The sequence below is a fragment of the Miniopterus schreibersii genome (assembly GCF_964146895.1).
Source record: "Miniopterus schreibersii genome assembly, chromosome: 6".
Taxonomy (NCBI): domain Eukaryota; kingdom Metazoa; phylum Chordata; class Mammalia; order Chiroptera; family Miniopteridae; genus Miniopterus; species Miniopterus schreibersii.
Window position 1 is genome coordinate 66,354,479 of NC_138107.1, and position 23,216 is coordinate 66,377,694.

Sequence of the window (23,216 nt, forward strand, 5' to 3'; positions counted from 1 at the left end):
TGGTTCTTTGGGAGTGGTCCATCTTCTCCAAGCCTCCAGAGAGTCACAGTGAAGAGCCCTGGCACAGGCATTTTCTGCTCAGTGCTCTGAACATCTCTAAACATCTTGCTGTGGTTTATAGGCCTAGCCCTTTCCAGAAAGGATTTGGGGTGATTATATAGCTGACATCACCACTATGATTACACTATATAGTTGGTCCCACAACACCTTGCACAGTGCTTTACTTCATAGTAGGTACTCAAGGAATGTTGGCATATTTGTCATTAATAACAATAGTCCAAAGCCGTCTGTGCATCCACAGGCCCCTCCAAAGAAATGAGAAGTGTTGTTTGCTAGGATGCTTCACATAGCATACACTAAGCAGTGAAGTGAGAGCCCAAATAAACTCCAAATTAATTCATATCAGCAGGTGGTTAAATTAGAAATGCAGAAACACCCATCTGTTTGATTTATATTATGGATATTAGTGTTACTTGGCAAGTTATTTTGTCTGTTTTATTGGAATTAAAAAGTGATTTCATAACTTCGTGTTTAGAGAACCATGCTAGCTCTTACCATATTGCTTATATTGCTCCTGACCTGTAGATATTCAAGCATTCTGATAAGTTTCAAACAGTTAATGGTAATAAGAATGCCTTCCACGGTCTGTGACTTGGTTCTCTATGAATGTCTTATCCTTAAGTCATAACCCTAGATTGTTAAAGTTTTTCCTTTCCTTAAGTTTAACTCCCTGTACACAGTATTTTCTATAAGTTTTTTCATAAAAATATGAAGTGAATTTATTGATTGCTTCCCATAAAGTAAGTTCTGTCAAGCAGAAATTGTGATTATCTCTATATGGTGAATGAAGAAAAAGAGCCAGAGAGGTTAAGCAAATAACCCAAGGTCACACAGCTATCAAGTGGAAGATCTGGAATTCAGATCCAACAGCCTGGGTTCTAGTCTGTATTCTCAATCTGTGTCTTGTACTGACTCTAAATTCTAACATTCCCTGGATTTGAATATATAGGGGTGAGCAAAAGTAGGTTTACAATTGTCAAACAAACAAATAATACAATAAATAATAACACAAGAATAAACTCTGTTTCATTTACTCACAACTGTAAGCCTACTTTTTCCCACCCTATATTATGTAAATATCTAATGGAAAAATATGTATATTTAAACTTTTTTCTTTTTTTTAATATTTATTGATTTCAGAGAGAGGAAAGGAGAGGGAGAGAGAGAGATAGAAACATCAATGATGAGAGAGTCATTGATTGAGCCCGCAACCCGGGCATGTGCCCTGACCGGGAATCGAACCTCAATCACCAGGATCGTAGGTCGACACTCAACTGCTGAGCCACGCCTGGCTGGGCCTTTTTTTCATTTTTAGTAAAGATAATTTTGCTCAGGGTAGAGGTTAGAGCTTATATTGTTTTCAATGATTTTAAAAAATATGTATTTATATCCTAACTTTTTCTAGGAATGCTTTAAAGTAATTTTAGTATAACCCGTAACTATGAGTTTGATTAGCCTGAGATAGTTCATCTAGTTGGCAGTGGTGAGTTTAATTCTTTTCACCAGTTCACAGTCTCCTGCAGCCATCTCAAATCTCCACCTAATTCAAGGCTCACCTGGTGGAGACAGTTCTGCTTATAGGGACAGCCACCAGTCTTGACCTAGGGCTGTAGGTGGGAACTTCTCAGTGACATTCATCAATGTAACCTCCCACTAACAAGATCCATCCGATGATCCTGGATAGGGAGTCTATCCTGGGATATTGACCTGACCAGAGGCAGCCGACTTCTTTTTTAGGATAGAGCTCTTATACTGTGAAGTGTCACATCTTCTCACTGCCCTTTTATTCCTAGTCTCCCTCTGTTAGAGAGAAAAGAACAACATGTATCACTAGTTTTATAGATTTGTAGAATAACGCTGATTTGTCTCACTATAGGAAGTTGTCATTTTTAATGACAGTGAACAATCACTGGTGGCTAACCTAGTTTTCTTTCAGCTTTTGACTCTATTAATTATCATTCATCAAATATCTGAGTACCTTTTACTTGTCAGGCACTGTGGAGGAAAATGGCCATTAACAGGCCACCAACCAGTAGCCTATAGTACAGTGAAGAGACAGGCAAGTAGACAGAAAAAAGCAAAGAGAAAGTAAGTAGTCCTGTTCCCCCTGTGGGTGGTACTGTGTGTATGTTCTATTTCTTTTCTTCTTACAGTTTTGTATTCTATCTCATGGACCTCTGCTCCATACACCAAAGTTGTGCCAAAGTAAGTTTAGAAATCTATTAGTGAATAGTACAATTGAAGATAAGGGAGCCCAGAAATGCATAACATTGAAAACTTTTTTCCTTAAGAATTGAAAATGTATTCACTCTTTTTCATAATACATCTAGATGTATGTATTAGTTTTTATTCATTCTTATCATAAATAGATTCATGTCAGTCAAAAGGAAGTTTTTGTTCTGTTCTGTTTTGCTTTATATATTGAATCTTGTTTGTTGGACTGTTCTAGGCTGGAAGCCAGGACACCCTAAACTCCATAGCACTGAAGTTCAACATCACTCCCAATAAATTAGTGGAACTGAATAAACTTTTCACACATACTATTGTTCCGGGCCAGGTAATGATTTTCTTGTTGAATATTACTTTAGAAATTTTACATTTATGTATTATTGCCATTTTTAATGCCTCACTGTTAGTGTCACAGGATTATCATTAATGATAATGTGCATTGGTTCAGTCTTTCCTCTCCTTTAGGTCCAAGAATTCTGAAAGCATCTAGTACTTATGAACTGTTCAGAGATGAATGTTTTGCAAATGATTAACACAGTTTACTTAACTATTACTAGCTTATATTGTAATGTTTTCTAGAGCCTCAAGAAAAGTTAAATCACTGTGACTTTTTCCTATAGAATATCACATAGATATTCTTAGGATATTTAATTAAGAATTGCAAGTTTTAGTTTAGTCCACTCCTGGGGTATATTATGGCAATCATTTTATTTTAAATTAGGCATAATTTTTTGTAATTCTTGTTTCCATTTGATACCATTTTGACAAAAATAGTCTATTAAGCCAAAGACAGAGACATTCAGCAGGACCATCAAGAAAAGGCCACAGAGACTTTTTTTCAGAATTTTAGTACTCTCTTTGTTAAACTGAATGAAATTGACAAAGTAGACAATTATACCACTCTTGATTAATCCAGCAAAATTTTTTTAGTATTTTCTACATGATAAGACATTCTTGTATTTCTGTTTGAAAACTACATTTAGACAATAAATGTAAGTGACCCAGTCATTGGCGGATCTGAGCTGAGGTCAGGTGTTCAGTCCCATCCATAGAGCTGCTTGGTTGCTATGAGCACATTCTGGTTTCATTGCATCTTTCTGCATCTGCATTATAGTGACATTTAATTCTTTCAGGACAGATACTGCTACTTTTAAGTATAACTTCATTCAGGCAATGGTGATATTGTTCTTTGCAATTTTTTCAAGGGAAGCAACAGGCCATAGTTGAAGCCAACAGGCCATAGTTGGCCAGTTTGTACTGTTGTGCTTTCGGCATTTATGTCCTTGTCAAAAGGAGAAATTAGGATACTGCCAGGACCAGGTAGCTGAGGGAAAATATACATTAAAGCTTTTTAAAAATTAATAAATTTTCATCCCTAGGAAAATTAATGGAGTATTGCTGCATAATGCTTACATTATTATGATTTATAAGAATGACCAAAGTATATTTCTCATATATACAGGGCTGGGCAAAAGTAGGTTTACAGTTGTGAGTACATAAAATGAGTTTATTCTTGTATTATTTATTAATTAATTATTGCATTATTTTTAATTATTATTGTTAACCTACTTTTGCCCACCCCTGTACTTGGTCTTCCACAATTCCTGGCTCACAGCTCCTGAAATGCTTGGAATTTTCCATGTGTTTAGAGTGATAAAGTTGCCTTTTGTTTTGTGAATCAGGTCACTTTTGGAAAGCACCTAGGGATGGCAGCTGGTTGCTAGGAGACAGCCATGTTATTAGAGGGTTGGAACTTTCCGTGGGTTGTTCCCCCCACATCCCCAGGCCAGCACCTCTCCAAGGAGGTGAGAGGTGCTGACAATTGAATCACCAAGGGCCAGTGATCTAGCCAATCATGAATGACTGCGTAATGAAGCCTCCATAAAAAGCCGAGATGACAGGCTTAGGAGAGCTTCCAGGTTGGTGAATATGTGGAGATTCAGGGAGAGTGGTGAGCCTGTAGAGGGCATCGGAGCCCCCTGCTCTTTTCCCATCCCTTGCCCTATGCATGTCTTTCATGTGGCTGTTCCTGAGTTGTATCCTTTGACAATAAGCCAGTGACCTAGTAAGTAACATGTTTCTCTGAGTTCTGTGAGCTGTTCTAGCAAATTAAGCGAACCCAAGGAGGGGGTTGTGGGAACCTCTGATGTATAGCCAGTTGCTCCAAAGTACAGATGACAACCTGGACTTGCATTTGGCATCCTGAGTTGGAGGGGGTCACTGGAACACCCAACCTATAGCGGGTTGGTCAGAAGCATAGGTAAGAGCCTGAACTTGCTGCTGGTATCTGAAGTGTGTGTGTATGGGGAGGTGGTGCAATCTTATAAGACTGAACCCTTAACCTGTGGAATCTGATGCTGTTTCCAAGTAGATAGTATCAGAATTGAGTTGAATTCTTGTACACTCTGATGGTGTCCAAACATTGTTGGTGTGGGGGGAGCCGTACTCTCCATGTTGGAATTGAGTCCAGGAACCTTTTCTTTGTATAATTGACACATAGCAGAGACCCTAGGTGCAGCTATTTACTAATTCAAGGCTGAATACTGTAGTTACTGGAACGTAGTAAAAAATTCAGCGTGATTCGTTATTCTTTTACCCTGTCCATAAACAGATAGTTTATTGCTGCTTAAGGTCCAGTAGGCAACAACAGATATAGGGACTGTTTAAATATGCCTACTGTAAGGGTAAAAACACCAGGAATAGGTGCTCCAAAGTTTGTTCTTTTTAGCCTTGGGAGAGCTGTTTGACTTGGGCAAGTCACTTCTTTCTTTGGACCTCAGCTTTCTAATCTCTGAAGTTAGGGGTTGGGCTGCATTGTCTTAGATGTCCTCCAGCCTTTGCTGTGCTGTCCAGCACTCATATAACTGAACAGTTAGGTGCTGTTAGTTGTCCCAGGATCTGGCTGACCTCTTTATTTTACCAGCAAAGATAAGGAATTGAAAAGAGTAACATTGATTGAGGGGCTTTCAAAAACTGTAGATGATATTTTGCTTTCAAAGATTTTACATAGTCTGTCTTAGAGCTTGGAGGGGTAGGCATCCCTCTCATCTCAGTACATCTGATTAATCAAAACTGGTTTCATCTGCTCTGGTTTCAGAAAATTTGAGGCTCACCTTTCTAGAGCCTGAGTTGAAGGTCATCTTGAGGTAGGAAAGAGAACTGGTGTGGCTGGATGAGTGACCCACCACCTGTCAGAGGTGATTTTCAGAGTGTTACCTGGGAGCTTATTGAACTAAAATTTTACTCTAGCCTTTCTGATGCTTCACAGCCAGTTTTATGGGTTACCTGTCAGTGAGTGTTTGTAATTTTGGAGCGCAGGTTTTCAGTAGTAGTCAGTACTTATCTTATCCCTCCTTGATGTTGATTTTCCCACCTTTATCTTAATGTGTCTTTGGGTGGTGGGGTTTTTTTGTGTGTTTTTTTTTCTGGATTGAAGAGAGATTTAAATAACTAAAGTTAAAACAGAGATATTACTTGAGGGGTGGGAGAGAGTGAATAACAATATTGAAATATTGAATAGCTGTTATAGTATTAGCTCTGAATTGTGTTTTATAACATTTGAGGTCATCATTTGAAGATTGTATTTAATATATGCCAAAAGGTAGCGTGTCTCATTAAAAGGGTTCTGAATGATAGGCTCATAATAACATCTCAGGAACCAGAACATTTTGCAAAAGGAGGCTGTTTTTTACAATCTTTGAAGATTCTTATTTTTGTTTCCAGATAACCCAGTGATGGAAGAGAAAGTGTTGAGATTATTGATATTACATTGTATAGTTTATCATATAAGGACCTTACTGCATTATTACTCAAGGCCTGCTTGGAGTTAGCAAACCTGGATTTGTTTCATTTCTTCCTGACACAGGTGTTACGTTTAGAAGCATGCCATGCTTCTCTCTCCTCGTTTCCTCGCACTACCAGTACCCTCCCCGAAAGCTCTTTCCTCCCTACCGACGCACTGTGTGCTGTGCCACTCAAGGCTTCACTGGCCCCACCTGCTTCACATGGCTCATGCAGAATACTCACCCCCTCGCTCCCCACTTTGTGAGCTTCTGCGGTGTCTGTGGGTGTGTTCGGTACCCTTTGCATCGCATATGTTCATATTGCTGCATATTGTTTCATGGAATAGTCTAAAAGACCTCAGGTTGCTTGAGTTTGGTGAAAGCCAGCTAGGTCTTAGTCATGCACCTAATGATACTGTGCAGAGAGTAACTGCTCGAAACATTGCCTAGGGTTTGCCTGATTCTTGGTACTCACCTCACTTTTCTTTCCGCTTCTCAGGTTCTTTTTGTGCCAGATGCCAACTTTCCCTCTAGTACCTTGAGGTTCTCATCATCCAGTCCTGGTGCTACCGTCTCTCCTTCATCATCAGATGCAGAATATGATAAGCTGCCTGTATGTATGTCATTCATGCGCTGAAGTTCATAGTTACATATGAACTTATAAATATAGAATATATTTTGTTATAGAATTCTGCATGTTCTTTTTTACAAGATTTCATCTTAAATTTTTCCCAAAGGAGTTGGTGTTAAGTGTAATTTGTTGTTGGTTGAGAGAATGCATTTTATCCAGAAGAAACCTGTTCACATTTAAGGTCTCAAAGGCAAAAACATACACCTTGTTTACATGTGTATGAAGTTAAACTCTCACCAAGACTGGTAGTTTATTTATACTACTTTTACTCCTTTTTCTAAAGAAATTGAACCACTAGTCCAATGTGAATTCTATTATTTAGGTTATTTTCTAAAGATACTTGATGAGCCATTTTTATAGGTTCATACATATGCACTCTTTAAAAAATTTCCCTTTGATTTAGATACTTATTGTTCTATATGTGATATTTTTGAATGACAAAAGACATTTGCCTTATTTATATTTAAGTTAAATAGAAACAGGTTATTTACAGGGAACTTATGGGGCTTGATTCTTGTAAATAATCTGTTTTGAAAAATTGCTTCTATTTGATTTTGGAAATTTTTGCTTTCTAAAGGATGCTGACTTAGCAAGAAAGGCCATAAAACCCATTGAAAGAGTCCTATCATCTACTTCTGAAGAAGACGAGCCAGGCGTGGTAAAATTTTTAAAAATGAATTGTCGATACTTCACCGATGGAAAGGTATATGGCAGTGTAATTTGTTTCCTTTTCTTGGAATCTGTGGAAAACCAAACTAGGTTTCAAATTACTGAAGGCAGGCTACATTAAACTATCTTACCCAAAGTTTCAACGTAAGATTTCACAAGTGTCCATTAGTTTTCTCCAGTTGAATGCGTGGCATTTTACTTATTGAGGGAAATGTGATCATTGGGTGGAAATATGCTTCTTGTGACCTTGGGTTTATCATTTTACTTTTCAGTTCTTGGCCTATAAATTGTTAGGGAGATAAGGTAGTATATGTTGTTGATTTTTGGTATGTTCTTATTAATATCAGAAAGAGGAAGGGAGAGGGAAAGGGAGATAGAAACATCAATGGTGAGAGAATGTCATTGATCAGCTTCCTCCTGCATGCCCCCCATTGGGGAATGAGCCCGAAACCTGGACATGTGCCCTGACTAGGAATCGAACCATGATCTCCTGGCTCATGGGTCAACGCTCAATCACTGAGCCACGCCAGCTAGGCAAGTGTAGTATATGTTTAACAGCAAATACTGGAGTCAGACTCCCTGAATTTATTTATGTATGTATGTATGTATGTATTTATTTTTAAATATATCTTTATTGATTTCAGAGAGAGGAAAGGAGAGAGAGCGAGATAGAAACATCAGTGATGAGAGAGTCATTGATCGGCTGCCTCCTGCACACCCCCGACTGGGGATTGAGCCCGCAACCTGGGCATGTGCCCTGACCGGGAATCGAACCCTGATCGCCTGGATCCCAGGTCGACGCTCAACTGCTGAGCCATGCCCGGCTGGGCAGACTCCCTGAATTTAAATTCCAACTCTGCCACCCATTAGCTCTGAGACCATGGGCGAGGTATTTAAATTTCCTAAGCTTCCATTTTCCTCATCTATAAAATAGGAACAGCAATAAAATTTAAATGGTAGAGTATTGTAATTACAAGGGACAATTCATGTAAGGAGCTTAGCGCCTAACCTGGAAAATGGTGAGTTCTCAGCTTTCTGCTGCTTTAGATGCTGGTATTAAAATGTCTGCTGTCGCGTGTTTAGTTTTTTTGTTGTTGGTGTTTTTCACACAGAGCAAACTCAACTTTTAATGAGCCTTTGAAGAGGGGGTTATGTTGGTATAAAGTGATTTCTTGTTCTCATAGTAGAAACATCATGGCAGGTTCCAAATGATAGGAAAATGTGTTATTAATACGGACTCCTAACTTTTTCAATCAAGAACAAGCAATGCCTGAGATGCAAAACTTTTTGCAAAGATTATCACTGAAGTCATTAAGAGTATGAAATAAATTATTTACCTAAAGGGAATCATCAGTATCCTGCTGTCTGGTAGTAATATCCTTATGGCCATCAGGGTCTATAATATAAATTGAACAAGCTTCAGACTTTTAAGTTCCCACGAAACTGTTGTTTTTGGCTTTTAATTTCCATAGTTCAGCTATATTCACTTATGCAAAAATTTTATATTCCTATTTGTGTCAAATTTTCCTGGATGTAAGCTCTCTAAACATTTCAGAGAGAAGTATTAGGACTATACTTTGGCACCCTGACTCGGAGACAGCTGCTCCCTTAGCACAGCACCATGTACTTCTTGGACACACGGTGAATACGTGCTGAGTGGATTCTAAAGCACTCGGTTCTCAATCAGGAAGGCATCTGGGACAGCCCCTCTCATTTTACAGCCAGGAATTGGGGAATCTGAGACTTATATGTGTAACCCAAGATCCCACCACAATTGTACTATCATAGCAGCTGTGCCTGAACCAGGCTCGGTTGATTGCTACAGTGAGTCCAGTCTGTTTTTTCTGCCTCACCACACAGTACCCAACACTGCATGTCTTCAGCCTGTTTTCCCAACCCTCTTAAAGGAGATGTGATTGTCATGTAGGATCCTGTGGCTCACTAAAGTCAATGGGAAGATAGCATGAGTTCATTAAAACTCCCTTGGTGGTTGCATTTGTGCCTGTAGTGATTCTGTCCTGTCCATTTGTCCTGCAGGGCGTGGTCGGAGGTGTCATGATTGTCACTCCTAACAACATCATGTTTGACCCTCACAAGTCTGACCCCCTGGTCATTGAAAATGGGTGTGAGGAGTACGGCCTCATTTGCCCCATGGAAGAGGTGGTTTCCATTGCTCTCTACAATGACATTTCCCACATGAAGATCAAAGATGCCTTGCCATCGTAAGAGACATTTCTCATTTATCAGAAAAAAGGGGGGTGTTCTTGGGAGAATTAAATGCAATTAAAAAGTGAGAGCATTGGCAGGAGCAAGAGATTGTGTGGAGGTGAATTTGACGGTGGAGATTAGTGTACTATATTTAAGAACATAGGAAAGTGAGAGGAAATGGAAATGGTAACCATCAGTGGTTGGGAAGAGTTGAACATACAAAAATGAAAGAAGAAAAGCAAATAAGCCAGTACGTAGAAATGGTATTTGTTTGGCTTATTTTCCTGAAAAGCAATACATGTTCTCAATGAATTTATGAAAGCAGAAATGAAGTTTCTCTGAAAGAATTTTAGTATTATTCTCCCACTTTCATTGTTAAGCTGAGTTATGTTCTTTATTCAAATTCTGGGATAGGCAGTCTTCCCATCTCCTGTCTTCCCCAGTCCCACGTAGGACTGGACAGCAGCCACTGTCCCTGTAGCCTCACTGCCTGAAGTGGTGTGAGGAGGGTGTAATGCTGGTTTGTTTTATCTCTGAAATGTAGATGAATATTACTTTAGTCCTGATTATTTCTGCCTTATAAAACTGAGGGCTTTTGTTTGTTTGTTTGTTTGTTTGTTTAAAAAGAAGGAAGCTTCTCATGAAGAAAGAGAAAGAGGGTTAAGAGAGCTCCGGGAATTGATCCACTTGCAGGGACAATCTGACTCTACTGTCACTTTGTCAGTGTGTCTGTTTTGTATATATAGTATCAGTGACAATCTCTAGAAACTCTTAGTGATAGAAAGGTAGAGAGGCAAGGCTGTGGGTTCTAACTATGCAAAGGGAAACTGGTCCTTGGGACTCATGAAGAGAAGGGCAGGTAACCAGGGAATTAACTGAGACACAAAGTTTTTAGGAGTTTATGCCAGTAGGTTCCCCTGGACTCTTACAATCCTCAATGCCTGATCCCCTCAGCTCCTACCCAACTCCAAGCCGCTGAAGCTACCACCAAATGGGCACTGAGGAAGTTTCTAACTTCTGCTGGGGGTGTCCAAATGAGAGGTTTAGGAGGCAGTCCTACATGATGATTAGGTCGGGAGCCACACTTCATGGGTTTTCCTGGCTCTGCCACTTATGGCTTCATGTCCTGCAGGAGTTACTCAGTCTCAAGCCTCAGTTTTTTCATTGTAAAATGGAATTAATAGTATTCTTCAGCTTATCTAGGGCTGTTGTAAGAACTAAGTGCATTGATAGACCAAAATCTTAGAAAATAGCCTGGCACGTAGTAAATATAGGCTGTAATTACATGAACCTTTAATTCATATCTGAAACTCTGTTCATCGTTCTGTGGGAGTCCTGTGATGCGCGGGGATTGAGGCTCGTAATACATCTCAGTGTATGCCTTTTAGGTGACTAGGCTATGAAGATAAGTGGGTCATGGCTCTTGCCCTTGAGGAGCCTGCAGTCTGCTGGGTACAACAGACAGATGGACAGAGTTAGTCATTCCGTATATAAAGACTGTACACAAAGAAGTGAAAAGAGCATCCCATGAGACCCATGTGAGGGTCCAGCTGCCTTAGAATCTTAGATGGAGGCAGAGAAGAAGCAGTGAGGAATTCGTTTTGGAAAGAAGGAATGAATATTGTGTTCTCTGTGATAAGAGGAAAGAAGATAAGATTAGGTAAAGATATATGGTTGAGGGTGGAAGTGGACGGTCAGGCAAATAAGGGCATTTCTTGCCTAGTGATGACTTCTAATGGAGTAATACTATTGTACATCTTTAGCTTAGGGCGTTAAATATTCTTTTTAATAATAGAAAGGGAAGGTTCATCTTTACAGAAAGATTTCTCTCCTTGTGAGTTGGTGTTTAATGATCAAGGATACAAGGCTAATGCCATAACTGGGGAGAAAGACAAGAGTTAAGAGTTGGCTGCTAATGTGTTGAAATTATTTCAGAGTTGTATACTGATTCCTGCCTTGGATGCAGGTATATAAAGACTTTTCAGCCTAATGAACAATGAGGAAAATATGTTGTATGAATGCAATCAGTGTGAAATGAACTTAGTATTAGGGACTTCAGAATTCCATCACTTGTTTAAAAAGTTTAAAATAGCTTAAGATTTTATTATTACTAAAAATTATCTGGTAAAACAAGAACTGTAAATCAGCTGCAGTGTGCAAATAGTTTTTAAGTGTGTATGTGTGTAAAATCTCTCTATCTTCATCTTAAGTCTTTGTATTTTTTGTGTAGGACATTTTGCAACTCCAGCTGCCACAGAAAATAGGAAGGGAGCAACTGAAAGGATTATTGATCATTTTTAGGTGCCTGGCTGAGTGTAGAAAACATTAATCAACAGCAGAGTTGGTTGACACAACTATGTACTTTGCCCTAGCAGTGCTTGGCAGCTGCAGTGCAGGAAAAACAGATGGCTAAATTAATCTCAGCTTGGTTAGGTAGAGGAACCAGAAGGGAGGGATAGACAAAAAGGTAATACAGGAGACTGACTAGAGTGCAGTCAGATGTCTTCTTTCTGGGGGTCAAGCTAGACAGATAAGCAAGCGATGAGAAAGGGGTTTGGATGTTTATGGAAAAAAGTTTTGCTTATTCATCAAGTATGTGAAGAGCTGGGTTTCTTTGCTGCAGGACTTCTTACAGCCTTTAATATGCCAAATTAAATTTTGGATCCTAATATGGAAACTATACCACATTACAGTCATTTATTTGACTCTAGGATGGAAGCATCTTTAACATCTGAATGCTAGTGTTGGGCAGCACCTTTCTGAGTATGCAGGTTCCTGCAGAGCAGAGATGCCGTCACGGTCATTTTTTAGCATATGGCACTTAGGGGCTCAGTAAATGCTTAGTGAATTGAAGTGAATTATGAATTAAAGAGGCTTTTTAAAGCATTTGTCAGAGCCTAACCATTATGTTCACTGTTATTTTCTATTGGAAAAAGCATGGATGTTCCATGCAAGTGATTTATTAAATAACTGGTGTGACAGTCTTGTAACTTGAGAACTTCCTGGTCCTTTGTTGTTTTACTGTCATAATTATTTCAAAGCCATAATAATAAAGTATTATCTGAATATGATCTAACCTTTTTAGAAAATCAAATTATTTCTCAAATCTGAAAATATCATTTTTAAAAAAGGTTTTTATATCTCTGTGTTTTAACCTAGGGCGGACACTAAGGTAAGTGAAAACATGGGTTACTCAAGATATTTCCAGTCATAGTTTAAAACATATGTTGTTGGTTTTAGCATTTATTTTAAATTGTGGAAAACATCTTTAATCAATATTTTTGTATAACTCAAATCTGAGTAGTAAAGAAAAATAAATTGCTTGCAGCCAAAGACAGTAAGCTTAGCTGGTAAACCAATTGCCCATTGTCATAAAGTAAAATGATAGTGTTAGAAGATGAAAGTGCTAAGAAATTTGAACTTAGTTAAGAAATTCAAACTAAGTATTATAAGTAAGAGCTTATTTGATTCGCTTCCCTATAGATGTTTAAGTTGTAAAATGGAACAGGTACTGTATATCCCCATTAATAGTGGAAGCTTGCTCTTGCTCCCTTGGGAATAACAGAAGGATGTCTGTTATTGGAAGCATTAGATCCGAAACCATGAAACCCCAAATTAGGCTTAAGGGTCAATCACTTTATAGAACAGTTAAATGTGTAGCTACGCAATGAGCCATTCAGAATTAACGTAGTTGGTTTATGTACTATTTTATAACAAGGAAAAGCTTTAAATATTTAAGGAAGTGTAGTCATAGAACTAAAACATTTCCCCTCCTTTGTCCTTCATGAAAATGAGAAATATTATTCCATGAAAAGTCTGGTGGATGCAGTCTCCGTGTTCATTAACCACTTCGACAGCCCTTCCTGTCTTCTAGGGGAATATACAGCTTTCACGGTCCTGTGCTTTGCCGCTTCCTGTGTTTCATTTTGAAGTTAATTTTTTTAAATTTCATTTTCTTATTCTGAAGTCATTTAAACATTCATTTAAGTTGTGGTATATTTCTGTTTTGGTTTTTGGCTGGGTTTTGTTTTGGTTTTTGCTTTCCTCCATTTTGCTTTTGGTTTTGCTTTTAACATTCCATGTGCACCCACCGCTTTCCCTCCACAGTGACCTACCTCAGGATCTTTGTCCTCTGTACAGGCCTGGAGAGTGGGAGGACCTGGCTTCGGAGAAGGATATCAACCCATTTAGTAAGTTCAAATCTCTCAACAAGGAAAAACGGCAGCAGAACGGAGAGAGACCCATCACTTCAGATTCCGGAGCAACAAGGCCTTTGGAGAAACCAACAGAGTACACACATACGAAGCCCTCGGACGGCTCAGTGTCAGGAACGTTAAAGAACCTGGGCTCCTCTTTGGAGGCCACCACTGGATCGACCACGGTAGCTAAGGTCAGCAAGGAACCTCCAGACCCTCATACTGACTTTAAATCTGTAGCCAAAGAAAATTCCCTTTTAGGAGAAGATGATGACTTCGTTGACTTGGAGGAACTTCCTTCTCAAAATGATAGTGGAATGGACAAAAGAGACACCTCAAAGGAGTGCCTTTCTCTTGGCCCAGAGGAGCAAAGCAAGGCTAAGTCACAGACAATCAGTTCTGCGGAAATGCAGGTGCAGGCAGCCCTGAGCTTTTCAAGAACAGAGAGTGATGCTGAACTGAAGGGGGCCCTAGATTTAGAAACCTGTGAGAAGCAAGATAAAATGCCAGAGGTGGATAAGCAGCCTGGTTCTCCAGAAAGCCAGGTGGAAAACACACTGAACATACACGAAGATCTAGATAAAGTTAAACTCATCGAATACTACCTTAGTAAGAACAAGGAAGGCTCACAGATGTCTGATAACCTGCAGAAGGCAGAATTAAGTGATAGCAAAAGTATTGAGCCAGAGGGAATAGACATCACCCTTAGTAGTTCTCTTCCCCAGGTCAGTGAGCCCCCAATTGAGGGCAAAAAAGAGCCAGATAAAAACTGGGTGAAAGAGAGAGCACCCCATCCACTGCAACTGGGCTCTTCTACAGAAGAAAATATGAGTAAAGAGTCTCTAGGCAACTCTTTGGAATCTACTCTGGACAGTAGCTGCCAAGGCGCACAAATGGATAATAAATCTGAAATCCAGTTATGGCTGTTAAAGAGAATTCAGGTACCCATTGAAGGTAAGTCACTTTTCTTTAATGTCTTTATACTCTGTTATATAGTTGGACTTTTTTAAACATGCATATGCACAAGTAGTACAGTCATTTGAGAACGAAAGAGTATATCTTTACTGATACATTAATAATTGGAAAAAATTAGCATTATATGGTATGTAATTTGGAACTTTAAGTATGACAGATTTCTATTTCAAAAGTAGTTTGCTTTTTTTTAATTTTTCAAGTAACTTTCCTTTTTAACCTTGAATTTCTAAATCTAAAGGAGTTTAAAATATTTTTTGATATTTCATTTCTAAACTGTTACACTTTGGTGTGACTGGGTCCTTAGTATCATTGATTAATGTGTATTCTTGTGGCTTGTCACAATTCTCCATGGTTTGGTATTGTGTTATTTTTTTTGTTTTTTGTTTTTTTTAAATATATTTTTATTGATTTCAGAGATCAGAAGGGAGAGGGAGAGAGAGAGTAACATCAATGATGAGAGTCATTGATTGGTTGCCTCCTGCACTCCCCCTGCTGGGGATTGAGCCTGCAGCCGGGGCATGTGCCCTAAGTGCGAATCGAACCCAGATCTCCTGGATCCTAGGTCTACGCTCAGCCGCTGAACTATACTAACCAGGCGTGTGTTGGTTTTTATGCTCATTCGTAGGACGTAGCATCTCATGTGATGTAGACCAACCTGAAACGTCCAAAGCTTTCTCCTTTTATGCTTAAGAGGGTCTGAAAATTTTAATTAGTCCCAGTGTGATGATGATGTATGATGTTTCTGCCATATGTTTTGACTTTTCATCACTACGAGGGGATTAAACACTATTCTTTGTTACTTGAACGGTGTTACTGTCACCAATATTGTCAGTATTGAGGAAGATATTTTTGCATGTGTGATGCAGATATACTTCCTTCAAAAGAAGAGAAAAGCAAGACTCCACCCATGTTTCTGTGCATTAAAGTGGGAAAACCAATGAGAAAATCTTTTGCCACTCACACGGCAGCCATGGTCCAGCAGTATGGCAAACGAAGAAAACAGCCCGAGTACTGGTTTGCTGTTCCTCGGGAAAGGTGAGTGGGCTAAGATGGAAAATCTGCTGGTCAATTAGATTCTAAGTGCATCTTAATTTTTTTAAGTTAATCTTAAAATACTTCGTTTTATTCTTAAATAAGAGATTTCTCTTATATACATTTAAGAATTTCTAGAAGAATATTATTTGAGTATAAATTTCCGCTAAAGGGAAGTTTCAATATAGCAAATTTGAGGTCATCATAGAACTGCGTGCTGAACCACTTTCATAACTTTTTATGCCATTGAATTTTAAATGAAGGAAGACTTAAATATTCTCAAGTTCTGATAATTGGGAGTGCTCTTCTGTTGAGAGGAAAGGAATTCCATGGAGCAGATCCAAACCCATCTAAGTGCTATAGAGAGGCATGATTGTAATCTTAAAAGTGTTTATTATTCTGGGGAACTAAAGATTACTTTTGCCTTATGGAGGGAGCATCTGTGACTCAGCAACTTGAGAAATGTGACATGAGGTCACGTGGATGGGCTAGAGGCAATGTATGCCTCTAGAGAGATTTGTATTTTAAATTGCCAAAGAAGAAATTTTATTGGTTATGTGATAGCCCAGGGCAGCCAGTAATGGCATAGACATTCTTCAGCAGTGTACCACTGAGGACATGTTGATAATAAAAGTAGGAAACATTGTTAGAAAAAACAATTCTCCCTTTGTATATGTAGTAAAATAAAATTGTCTTTAAAAGTCCTTGCGGTTAATTTTTAAAATTTTTAAACCCACACATATTTCTTTTTCCTAACTGTTCATCAAACATCATAATCTTGGCAGACATTTTGGCACACACCTGCCAAGAACAAATAGACTCCATGAGCTTCCTTAAGCATGAATTGCTAATAAAGCAAAATTAAATTCCAAGCAAGGGTACACTTTTGAGCTGATTAGTGCCCAGAATGAGAATTCTCATCAGGAGTTGCCTCATTTTAATAAATTATAGTTTAATTGGAAAAATAAATAGGCTTAAATTTTTTTTTTAATTTGACAAAATTAATAGGATTTTAATTAATGAACTCACTAATATCTTTTCCCTATCTTAGACACAAACCCACATTAATATGAACATTAAACATAATTTGTTTTGCATTTATATAATATACCCCTTTACCTATGCATGCAACCCCCACAGTATCTCATTGAAACTTTAAAGATACTATGGAGATAAAAAGAAAATGTGTCTTTTGTTATTATTTTAAAATATTTCAACAGAAGCAATGTAAATTTGTGAAGCCCTGCTAAAATCAGAGTTTGAAAACCAAGTGTCACAGCTGGATAGTACTTGGATTTAAGCCAATTCTGATTTTATAGGTCTAAAAAACAAAGCACTGAAACTTTCAGCCGTGTTAACTTCCAGGGTCTATCAGAAAAACTACCTATCATATATGCCACTTTTTCTTTGGGAAAATATAGGAAGGGGAATCTTCTAGAATAAATTAGAGCAATCTCACACATGTAGTTAACTTTACTGTCATTCTTTAACTCAGAAGTCTGTAATGCTGAAATAGCACTTCTCTTTGACTTTTCATGCAAGTGGTTTTTGTGAACTTTTTAAAGTAGGTCACTTATTGAATTCTTTTATACTCTATTTTATAGTGTCCTTGACTTATTTGTCTTTGGCTATCAAATAACCTGGCAATCCTTAGTTTTCTTTCTTGACCTAACAATTAACTAACCAAAAATTGTCTGGGAGGCATTATATCTCATTGGGTTAATGATGGATTCTTTGTGTAGATGTTTGGAAATTTTTGTTTTAATTGCTCCTTTATGTATTTCCATTTCTACCTACCCTAAAGGAAGTCACATTGTAGTTTAAGACTAGGAAAGATGAAGAAATCCTGTCTTTAATTCCCCCCCAGAACTCCCAAGTACACAAGAAATAAGAAAATTTTATTTTTATTTTTGATTTATGAAATTCTTCAGAACTTAAGACTTAACAAAGTCCTTAAGGAACCAAGAAGTGGCATCTGTTGATTTTCTTACTCTGATGATGATTTCTGGATTCTCTTGCTGCATGAAACTGAGCATTTCCACTTGCCTTTCTACTTTATGGATCCTTGTGTGCATTGGAGTTTCAGCAGCTGAGTGATGAAGTCATCCTAGCAGTGGCTCCAGATGAAAGCTCATATGTTGGCTGTGAACGGTACCAGGTGTTAGACATCGGTTCAGCAACCTCAGTACTTGTGTTCTGGCTAAGAAAGAATTCAGAGCCAAGACTCAAACTATAAGAGAAAATTTATTTAGAAAGTCACAGAGGTGGAAGTAAGCTGTAGAAGAAATGGGCTCAGGAAATGAATTACAGAGGCAAAAGAAGGGCACTTGGAGCTTGGGGTGGGTGGGGGAGGGAGGTAGGGAAGGAGGGAGGAGATCCCATGTGTAAGGTCCCTGTCTTAACGGCTTTTTTCTGGAGGTCTTGTTATCTAGGTTACATCTCATAGACCTTCTAGGCATGACAACTTACTGTCATTGGCAGGTCTCTCTGCTCATGCACCAAAGCTCCTTGTCATAGGAGAATAATATTTTGATGTTGACATAACTTTACAAACATGTTTCACTATTCCTGTCTGTTTCTTTTGTTCTTTTTGTTATTATTACCAAGAAATTAATTCTACTAAAATATCCCTTCTACATTTACAGTGTGGTCTGTGGCCTCCTTAACTCTATCATTGAATGAATAGTCTAACAAATGGGGAGTGTGAGAGGCAGGGGTAGCAAGGATGGGAACCTGTATATAGTCTCTGTCTCTTGCTTTCAGTGCGGTTTTGTTCCTGCAGTCCTTGTTATTAAATTTTAGATACTAGAAATTAGAGATATGAAGAAGTTAAAAAGTGCCTAAATACATACTGTTTTTATTTTACTTGGTTGAAATTGTCAGAAGATCCAAGATCACCATGGATCCAAAAAGCTGGTCGTTTTTTCTTGCACACTCATACACTGGCACTTGAGACATGCGCACTTTCGCCAAGGATTAAGTACATTTCAACTTTACACCTTCCCTTTCTCCGTTGCTGTGTGCAGAATCATGTTCTTTTGAATCAGCTGAAGATGACAGTGTGTGCTTGGGGGTTTTGCAAAGTGTCCAGAATTTGCCATAAACACTGGACATTCGGGCTTTTCCACCTCTCACTCTTGATGCTAATTTACACTTGAGGATAGTGGATAATTCCACCTTTTTAAATGATCTATGCAGGACTTTTCAACCTTGGCACTGCTGACATTGTGAGCTGCATAATTTTTTGTCCTGTGAGTAGCAGGATGTTTAGCAACATCCACGGCCTCTACCCAAGATGACAGTAGCATCTCCCAAGTTGTGACAACCCAAAGTGTCTCCAGACATTTCCAGATGCCCTCTAAGGGACAAAATTACTTCAAACTGAGAACCACAGGTCAAGTATTGGACTATCAGACCAATGCCTATACACCATTCTGAAAGTGATTGTGAGCCATAAGAGCCAAATCATTTTGGAATTTGACTACTTAAAACTATATATTTGATTATATTCACAGTATTCACTCATCTGCATATACTTTGTTTCCTTTACTAAACCTAATACTTCTTGCAAATTATTTTATTAAAATTTATTTTTAGCTTCCTTATTAATCTATACTTTTGTATGTATAAAAACAACACTATTGCTCCTAAAATAACTTTTATTTGGAAGGTAATCCTATATTGATAAAGTATGGTTTTTGATAAGCAATTATTTTTTGTACCTTTACTTTACACAAGCCTGTGCTAGAAGTTATCTGAAGTAGAAGAGACAATACCATGCATGCCCTGCCCTGGAAGAGGTGTGGAGTCTTGGCTGCCCTGCTCTGGCCAGAGAGACAGTGAGCCCCAGAATCGGGCAGAGATGAATGAGAATCCCTAGGAATTGTGGGTCCTTTTACCCATTTAAAACATAATTTCATAATTTGAAAAATGTGTCATGGTGAGTGTTAAGTAATTAGATCATATTTGAACAATCCATTGAGTGCATATGTCCTCGCAGGCACTGGGATAGTTGTAGAAAAATAAGACTAGGACCCTACCATGAGGAGTTTATGAAAACCTGTTGATAACATTTCCTAGCACTTTCTAGAGACTTGATATAGGTTGTATTCCAAAGGTTTGGGTACTGCTCTATATAAAAAATAATTATTATCTTTTTTTTTCTTAATTCTAAGAGATTATTACCTTTTCGGAAACAATAATTCTTTTTCAAAGTAAAACTTTTCTTTTTCCAATTACTTATGGCCTATTAATCTCTGAAATGTTTTATAATCATTGATTTCATATTATCCATCTTTTTATTTTTTATTTTTTATTTATTGATTTTAGAGAGAGTAAAGGAGAGAAAGAGAGAGATTTGTTCCACTTATTTATGCATTCATTGGTTACTTCTTGTACGTGCCCTGCCCAGGGATCAAATCCACAACCTCAGCATGTTGGGATGATACTCTAACCAAATTAGCTACCCAGCCAGGGCCTATCCAGCATTTTAAATAAATAAGATGAAAATGGTTAAATAGCAGGAATTATGTCGAATTTGCCAAGTCACTCATAAATGTTTAATCCAAGCTGAATTAATTGGTTAGTGTGATTTGTGTAATTAGTAAACCAATAAGAGAGGGGAAGGGGGAGAAGGAGAAGGTATTTAGAAACATTTTTTAACCTTAATAATTATGCTAAGAAAATTTCAGCAATGCTTGAACATACAGATAAGCAGAATCTGCTTTTTACTATCTGCTTTTCCCCCCACTTAATAAGTTGTGCACATTTTCCATACCAAATACTATGTTATTTTATGTATGTGAACAAGATAGTTAGCACCCCCGTTGCTTCCCAATTGATTTAATCATGTCCCTGCTTTGGGTGTTAGGTTATTGCAAATTTTTTGCCATTATAAGCAATGCTACATTAAACACCTTTGTAAAATCCTTCAGGGGGTCTTACTAAATCAGATAATATTTTTTAAGGCTTTTAAATACACGTTGCACATGAAAGGATGTGGCAATTTATACACCACCAGCATGAGAGTGCCCTTTTTGCCACATGCTGGGAAAATCTAAGTATGATTCTTTATCAGTTTGATAGATGAAAAAGGGAGCAGATGTAGCTTTAAAAATGTTTTCAGTTTAGTGAGAGCTTTTTCTATAACATTTGTTTGATATAGTCAATAATGGCCTAAGGATTTTTTTTTCTATGTGGTTTCTTTAGTAGCAAATTTATTTATATCTTGCTATACAAATATATATATATTTAGTTCTTAAAAATTCTAAAATATCATGTTTCTCTAATTAGCTTCCAGTTAAGATCAGCAAGCCCTTTGATTTATAAAGAATAGTTCTATTTTTGTGCCTGCCCACATTTAGAAGAAACTCATCGTATATATTAAATGTATTGTTTTAGAAAGAATGGTATTTCCTTACATGTCAATAACAATTAAAGTTCCCAGGCACTTTAAAATAGTTGGGATTTTTTTATACTTTGAAAATTAAACTGAGGAATGTACCCATGAGGCCGCAAGTGCCTGTCCTTTTAAAAGGTGCTGTCTGTGTTGTATATCTATTTCTCAGATCCAATTTGTGAGTAGTAGCAGTACTTCGTGCAAAGTGGATGCTCTCTCTCCACAGTTCTCCCTGGTTGCCTAACCCAGAGAGTAGAACCAAGTGTTTAAGGCCCTGTCTTTAGGAAGTGTGCCTTTTCTTTAGGTCAGCATTTCCCCAAAAGATAATCGATGGAAATCTTATCCCATGGACAAGTAATAGGTGTTCATAGTTAAATATATTCCATAGTTAGTTCTTAGCTCTATCTGGAATTGAGCTTTGTGCTCATACTTGCTGTTCTCTTAATAGACTTTTATAGAATTTCTTAGTTTTATTTTCTGTTCTTTACTATTTTTTCCTGTTACTCGTATGATAGAATGTAATTGATTTTTAAAAATTTTATCTCTAATCATATTTTAATTTTGAGATTACTTGGATATCTGCATATATGTAAATAGTCTTTAAATATTATTTTATATATATATGTATTTAAGACTATTTTAGCCCAATCTCTGTTGGTTTTAAATTTTTTACTATAGTAAGTACAAATTGTGATTTATTTCCCCTTTTCACATTTCTAGTAGTAGCAGCTATGCATATAAATACCGTGTATATAATTCTTTTTTACATCAAAGCTGTATTGTATTGTTAGGAGTGACTGGTTGATGGCAGACCCTAGTCAGGATCCCCCTTTTAACTCTGTGTTTTTCTTTTGTCTTGAAAAAGTATTCACTATTAGTTTTAGAATAGTTTAGAGTAAAACCTGAGCTGCTCATGATGGGCTATCCATTTGAAATCTTACTTATTTTTAAACTATGGGTCTAAGCTTCTTTGGACTCTGATATGATGCTGGTATTTGAATTGCAACTTCACATAAAATGCATTGAATTATTGTAGTTGAGCACATGCTTTTACAAAGATGCTTCTGTAACATCATCATCATCCAAAGTAGGATTTTCCCTTTTAAAAACTCAAAGGGGAATATCAAAGAAATTAACTCACCTGTTCAACTATCACTTTCTCCAGTTCTAACTCAGAGAGGGCTCAGAGGGCAGGCAGTGCACTAAATCAGTGACCTCGTGGACTAGGCACAGTACTCTTGATGCTGTTTTGCAGGCTGTTCTAGCATTCGCTCATTATTAGAATGAACTTTTATATACTGCAGTGGCTATCTGGCCAAAAACTAACCAAGGCACAAAATTTTGTTCTCTGAAGCTGGTATCACAAGATCCAGTTACCCTGTTTTACATGGCTCCTATGATGAACACAGCACCATGTACCTAAACTGCTCTTTCCTGTTCTTTAGTTCCTCCACGTAAAATCTGTTTTGTACCTTATGGCCACAAAAATATTGCGGAAAGGTATTTTGATCTTGTTACATTGCTGCAAAAAATATCTTCAGCTTTCAGGATTAAAGTTTAAACCCCTGGTTTGTTTTTAAAGCCCTTTGCACACTGGCCTACATTTCTAGCTTTTTCTTGATCTTCCTGAATCTGCATTTTTTTTTTTTTAGATTTAGTCACTTTATGGGTTTTACCCAATAAGTCTAGGACCTTCGTAGCTTGGCACATTTTTCAAATACTATCCTAAACTCGAGTGGTTCTTTTCTCTTCTCTACCTGTGCAAATTTTTGTTTCCCAAAGCAATGCACCCTACAATGAATCATCTCTCCCTAGACTGGCAGTTACAGCCTATACTTGTCTGGTGAACAGCCCACAGGCACAGAGGCTCTGGGGAGAGGCATCGAAGTCTGGCACTTTTTCCCATTACAGTTGCAGTCAGTCTCAGTTTCTAAATTCTGAAATGTTGTAGACTAAAGCCTGTGGAGAAATGTATTGTTTCATAAATATGAAAATGTAGGAGTGAACAAAGAATTCATGGCCTAAGCCATGATCAA

At 37.8% G+C, this 23,216-nt stretch overlaps 1 protein-coding gene across 3 annotated transcripts in view; it reads left to right on the forward strand.

The window, feature by feature from the left end:
- The window catches only part of NCOA7 (nuclear receptor coactivator 7), a 125,460-nt gene that overhangs the window by 72,419 nt on the left and 29,825 nt on the right, over positions 1–23,216 (forward strand). For 2 of the 3 annotated variants that reach the window (XM_081141079.1, XM_081141078.1), the window contains exons 5-10: positions 2,510–2,617; positions 6,571–6,684; positions 7,280–7,405; positions 9,409–9,593; positions 13,687–14,729; positions 15,617–15,785. In XM_081141079.1, the coding sequence (XP_080997205.1) occupies positions 2,510–2,617; positions 6,571–6,684; positions 7,280–7,405; positions 9,409–9,593; positions 13,687–14,729; positions 15,617–15,785 (1,745 nt within the window). The remainder of the gene's footprint in view (positions 1–2,509; positions 2,618–6,570; positions 6,685–7,279; positions 7,406–9,408; positions 9,594–13,686; positions 14,730–15,616; positions 15,786–23,216) is intronic. The other variant, XM_081141080.1, reaches the window with a different exon arrangement.